This window comes from Pristis pectinata, chromosome 34 (genome assembly GCF_009764475.1).
Source record: "Pristis pectinata isolate sPriPec2 chromosome 34, sPriPec2.1.pri, whole genome shotgun sequence".
Taxonomy (NCBI): Eukaryota; Metazoa; Chordata; class Chondrichthyes; order Rhinopristiformes; family Pristidae; genus Pristis; species Pristis pectinata.
In genome coordinates, this window is record NC_067438.1 from 4,597,071 (window position 1) to 4,603,070 (window position 6,000).

Sequence of the window (6,000 nt, forward strand, 5' to 3'; positions counted from 1 at the left end):
TGTTGACCGCCTGCCTTTCTCCACGGATGATGCCTGGCCTGCTGAGCTCCTCCGGCATCTTCTTGTTTTTTCATCTGAGCAATTTCTTAGGTTTTTTGTTTTTCTTCAAAGCACAAAACAACAATGAAAAAATTTAATCAGCATGACCTAAACCACCAAGACATCTTATTTTACAGGACTGAGGATATGAACAGCACTGCCCCACAAGGCTGGGTCCTCAGCCCCCTACTCTATTCCTCATACACTCACGACTGTGTGGCCAGATTCTGCTCTAACTCCATCTACAAGTTTGCAGACGACACCACTGTAAGTGGCTGTATCTCAAATAACGATGAGTCGGACGGAGTAAAGGAAGGAGATAGAGAGCCAAGTGACATGCTGTCATGACAACAACCTTTTCCTCAATGTCAGCAAAACAAAAGACCTGGTCATTGACTTCAGGAAGGAGGGCAGTGCACACGCTCCTGTTTACATCAATGGTGCTGAGGTCAAGAGGGTTGAGAGCTTCAAGTTCCTAGGAGTGAACATCACCAATAGCCTGTCCTGGTCCAACCACATAGATGTCATGGCCAAGAAAGCTCACCAGTGCCTCTACTTCCACAGGAAGCTAAACAAATTTGGCATGTTCCCTTTGACCCTCACCAATTTTACAAATGCACCATAGAAAGCATCTTATCTGGATGCATCACAGGTTGGTATAACAACTGCTCTGCCCGGGACCATAACACATCACAGAATCCAGCCTCCCTTCCGTGGACTCTGTCTACATTTCTCGCTCCCTCAGTAAAGCAGCCAGCATAATGAAAGACCCCACCCACCCCGGACATTCTCTCTGCTCTCCCTTCCCATTGGGCAGAAGATACAAAAGCCTGAAAGCACGTACTACCAGGCCCAAGGACAGCTTCTATCCCACTGTTATAAGACTATTGAATGGTCCCCTAGCACAATAAGATGGACTCTTGACCTCACAATCCACCTCGTCATGGCCTTGCACCTTATTGTCTGCCTGCACTGCACTTTCTCTGTAACACTATATTCAGCGTCCTGTCATTGCTTTTCCCTTGTACTACATCAATGCACTGATGTGATGAAATGATCTGTATGCATAGCATGCAAAACAAAGTTTTTCACTGTAGCTTGGTACAAGTGACAATAATAAACCAATTTATCAGTTTACCAGTGTGGTGCAGCTAACAGAGGTTTAATCCCGACCTCAGGCGCTGTCCACATGGAGTTTGCACATTCTCCCTGTGAGCGAGGGGGTATTCTCCCTGTGAGCGAAAGGGTTTCCTACTACAGCCCATTCTGGTCACCCCATTATGGGAAGGATATGGAGGCTTTGGAAAGGGTTCAGAAGAGGTTTACCTGGATTAGAGGGTATGAGCTCTCAGGAGAGGTCAGACAAATTTGGATTGTTTTCTTTCTGTACACAGAGAGTGGTGGGTGCCTGGAACACGCTGCCAGGGGTGGTGGTGGAAGCAGACGTGATAGTGGCGTTTAAGAGGCTGTTAGACAAAGTTTTTCACTGTACCTCGGTACGTGCGACAAAAATAAACCAATTACCAATCAGGGCTCCAGCTATCTCCTCCCTTGTGTCCACGAGCATTGTAGGAAAGATCTCATCTGGCCCTGGGGATTTATCCACATTTATGTGTTCCAAGACATCTAACACCTCCACCTTCCCAATACTGACATGCTCCAGACTATCTACATACCTTTCCTTGAACTCACTACCTTCCACGTCCTGTTCGTTCATGAATATATGTAGATGGAAAGTATTCATTTAGGTCCTGGCTCCACACATCAATTGTTCCCTCTTGTTCCCTGAGAGGACTCACTCTTTCCCTGGCCACGCTCTTGGCTCCAGATATACTTTGAATTGTACAAGATAGAATTAGGCGCATCTATGCTGACCATTGTGCCTATCCATACTGAGCCTACTTGCCTATTCTCTTTGGAAAAAAAACTCCCACCTTTTAGATGTCCTTATACCCACTAGCATCTGCTGCCAACCTATCTCCACCAGGTCCTAACACTGTTGAAGTCAACATTCGTCCAATGTAGGACCTTAACTTGAGGACCAACCTTATCCCTTTCCATAACATAGAAACATAGAAAACCTACAGCGCAATTCAGGCCCTTCGGCCCACAAAGCTGTGCCGAACATGTCCTTACCTTAGAAATTACTAGGCTTACCCATAGCCCTCTATTTTTCTCAGCTCCATGTACCTATCCAAAAGTCTCTTAAAAGACCCTATCGTATCCGCCTCCACCACCGTTGCCGGCAGCCCATTCCACACACTCACCACTCTCTGAGTAACAAACTTACCCCGGACATCTCCTCTGTGCCTACTCCCCAGCACCTTAAACCTGTGTCCTCTTGTGGCCACCATTTCAGCCCTGGGAAAAAGCCTCTGACTATTCACACAATCAATGCCTCTCATCATCTTATACACCTCTATCAGGTCACCCCTCATCCTCCGTCACTCCAAGGAGAAAAGGCCAAGTTCACTCAACCTCATAAGGCATGCTCCCCAATCCAGGCAACATCCTTATAAATCTCCTCTGCACCCGTTCTATGGCCTCCACATCCTTCCTGCAGTGAGGCGACCAGAACTGAGCACAGTACTCCAAATGGGGTCTGACCAGGGTCCTATATAGCTGCAACATTACCTCTCGGCTCCTAAATTCAATTCCACGACGGACGAAGGACAATACACCATATGCCTTCTTAAACACAGAGTCAACCCGTGCAGCTGCTTTGAGCGTCCTATGGACTCGGACCCCAAGATCCCTCTGATCCTCCAAACTGCCATCCCGAATTATCCAGTATTTTGATCACATTTGCCAAAGTTTTCTCCCACTAACACTCCTACCTGCTGCCCAGTTTGATTTCCTAAATTAAGGTCGCGCAATCCTGTAGTTCACAGGATTAACCACATAGTATTTCAAAAAACTCTCTTGGAAGCACTTAACAAATTCTACCCCATCTGAGCCCCTTGCACTAAAGCAATTCGTCAATATTGGAAAAGGTAAGCCCACTGTTATAACCCTATTGCTCGTATATCTTTCTGCAGTTTGTTTACATACCTATTCCCCTAATTGGAAGGCTGATAGTATGACCCCAGCAAAGTGATTGCCTCAAAGTGATGGTGGACAAGCACTCAGTGAGCAGAAGTGCCTGTTTCTCTCTCTAACTCCATAATACTTGAGGATACATTTTTAAAGCACAGCCACAAAACAGATTCTTGCATCCCTGCACCTGAGGAACCTTCCTGGACCACCGCAGGTTCTCCCATTCCTGCTCAATGCAAGTTCTTCCCTGCAATTTCCCTCATTTTCCCCTTCATTTCCTCCACCTGACCCTTTCCACAGCGTTGACTGAAACGTGCAAGATCCTGAGGGGTACAGACAGGTTGAACGTACAGAGGACATTTCCTCTTGTGGGAAACTCTAGGACAACTTTTAAAAAAAAGAGGTCAACCCATTCAAGACAAAGGTGAGGTAAAATTCTGTCCCTCAGAGGATCATGTTTTTAGACCATAAGACATTGGAGCAGAATTAGACCATTTGGCCCATCGAGTCTGCTCCACAATCACGGCTTTTTTTTCCAACCCCATTCTCCCGTCTTCTCCTCGTAACCCTTAACCCCCTTACCAATCAAGATCCTATCAATCTCTGACTTAAATACACCCAATGACTTGGCCTCCACAGCCCTCTGTGGTAATGAATTCCATAGATTTACCACAAAGAAATTCCTCCTCATTTTAAAGGGATGTCCCTTTATTCTCAGGCTGTGCCTCTGCATCCTGGACTCTCCTACTAATGGAAACATCATGTCCACTCTATCGACATTCAGCATCTGGTAGGTTTCACTGAGCTCCCCCCCTCATCCTTCTGCACTCCACTGAATACAGGCCCAGAGCCATCAAACACACATTAAGCCTTTCATTCCGGAGATCATTCTCGTGAACCTCTTCCGGACCCTCACAATATTCCAAATGCAATCCGACCAATACCTTATAAAGCCTCAGCAGTACATCCTTGCTTTTATGTTCTAATCCTCTCAAAATGAATTCTAACAATGCATTTGCCTTCTTTACTATCGACTCAACCTACAAGTTAACCTTAAGGAAATCCTGAACTAAATCCCTCTACACCTCCAATTTCTGAATTTTCACCCCATTTAGAAAATAGTCTACACCTTCATTCTTCCTACCGAAGTATGTAACCCCACACTTCCCTATGCCATATTCCACCTGCCATTTTCAGCACCAGCGACCCCGGTTCAAATCCGGCCGCTGTCTGTAAGGAGTTTGTACGTTCTCCCCGTGTCTGCGTGGGTTTCCTCCGGGTGCTCCAGTTTCCTCCCACGTTCCAAAGACGTACGGGTTAGGAAGTTGTGGGCATGCTACGTTGGCGCCGGAAGCGCGGCGACACTTGCAGCCTGCCCCCAGAACAGTCTACGCAAAAGATGCATTTCACTGTGTGTTTCAATGTACATGTGATTAATAAAGGTATCTTATCTTATTTCTTTGCCCACTCTCCCCACCTGTCCAAGTCCTTCTGCAGACTCCCCGCCCCCACGACTAGAACTCTCTTCCTCAAAGGGCGGTGGAAGCCAGTCTTTGTTGGTTTTTAAGGTTGATATTCTTGACAGATAAAGGTGCCAAAAGTTAGATAAGAACATGGAGGTGATCAGACAACTATGATCTAATCAAATAGCAGTGCAGGCTTAAGGGACAATGGCCTACTCCTTCTCCTAATTCATATACTCCACAATATCCCTCATTTTCCCCCTTCCATTGCAGATGCTCTTTGCATCGTCCCTCATTTTACCCCCTTCTGCTGCACGCACACTGCAAATTTCTCATTGTACCACATTTCAAATGCTGTGACATCCCTTATTTCCGCTGTTGCAAACGCATTCTGCAACCTCATTCAGCTCATTCGCTTCTACTGAAAGACGCTCCCTGCAAATATCCCTCTTGTCCTCCACTGCAGACCCCTTACTCAATGTCTTTCGTTTTGCCCCCTCCTAATGCAGCCTCCTGTCAGTCAAGATCACCTTACACAGGTTGTGGACGCAGCAAGCATTTCCCTTGATTGACGGGCGCTGCAGCTAATCAACAGGCAGGAGACCCCGTCCATCAGCGCCTGCCGCCAATAGCAGAGCTCGGTGGATGGGCCGGGGGCGGGACTAGGTGCCGAGCCCGGGCAGACCGGATCACAGGTCGGGCAGAATGTGGCCTCAGGCCGATTTAAAGCTTCCTCACTCCCAAACCCTCCCTTATCTTAAATCTGTGAACGATCCGGACCCCACTTACCGAGCCGTCGGGGCCGCGGTGAACCCGACGCAGCTTCGGTCCGACGATGCAGCGGAGCAGCCCCATCGCCATCGCTGCCATCCAGCCGACCACCGACCGCCGACTACGGGGCGCCCGCTGTACAGGTTCACGGCGATGAAAACGCGACCGCACATATTTCGATACGAAGCCTCAGCGCAGAGACAAGCACATACTTTCCACGTACGCTGCCCGATTTGATGAGTATTTGCAGCATTTTGCGTGCAACTGCAATCTTTTTTGATCTTCTCAGAAAGAGTTGGTTGCACATGTTTTTATTTTTTGCGTCACCTCCAATTATTGGTTATTTCAAAGCATTGAAAGTCAAAGTCGAGTTTATAGACACATGCACAAGTACACGTGTGCACAGGTGCAATGAAAAACTTATTTCCAGCAGCGTTACAGGCACAGAGCATCAGATAAGCAGCATTCGCAAGAAAAATATAAACTAACATAAATTATACACAATATTTGGAAGAAAGAACACAATTAGAGCAAAAAAAATCCACTTTAATGCAAAGTGGTCATAGTGTTGCTAAACTCTAATGAATTGGGTTGTGCCGGTTGGTTCAAGAACTGAATGGTTGAAGGGAAGTAGCTGTTCTTGAACCTGGTGGTGTGGGGACTGCAGGCTGCTGTACCTCCTGCCCGATGG

General features: G+C 47.1%; 1 protein-coding gene across 3 annotated transcripts in view; it reads right to left on the reverse strand.

Moving 5' to 3' along the window:
- The window catches only part of abhd16a (abhydrolase domain containing 16A, phospholipase), a 76,097-nt gene extending 70,669 nt beyond the window's left edge, over nt 1-5,428 (reverse strand). The window contains exon 1 of one of the 3 annotated variants that reach the window (XM_052043584.1): nt 5,328-5,428. In XM_052043584.1, the coding sequence (XP_051899544.1) occupies nt 5,328-5,408 (81 nt within the window). In that variant the 5' untranslated portion in view covers nt 5,409-5,428. The remainder of the gene's footprint in view (nt 1-5,327) is intronic. The other 2 variants (XM_052043583.1, XM_052043585.1) reach the window with 2 other exon arrangements.
- Nucleotides 5,429-6,000: the final 572 nt, after the last annotated feature.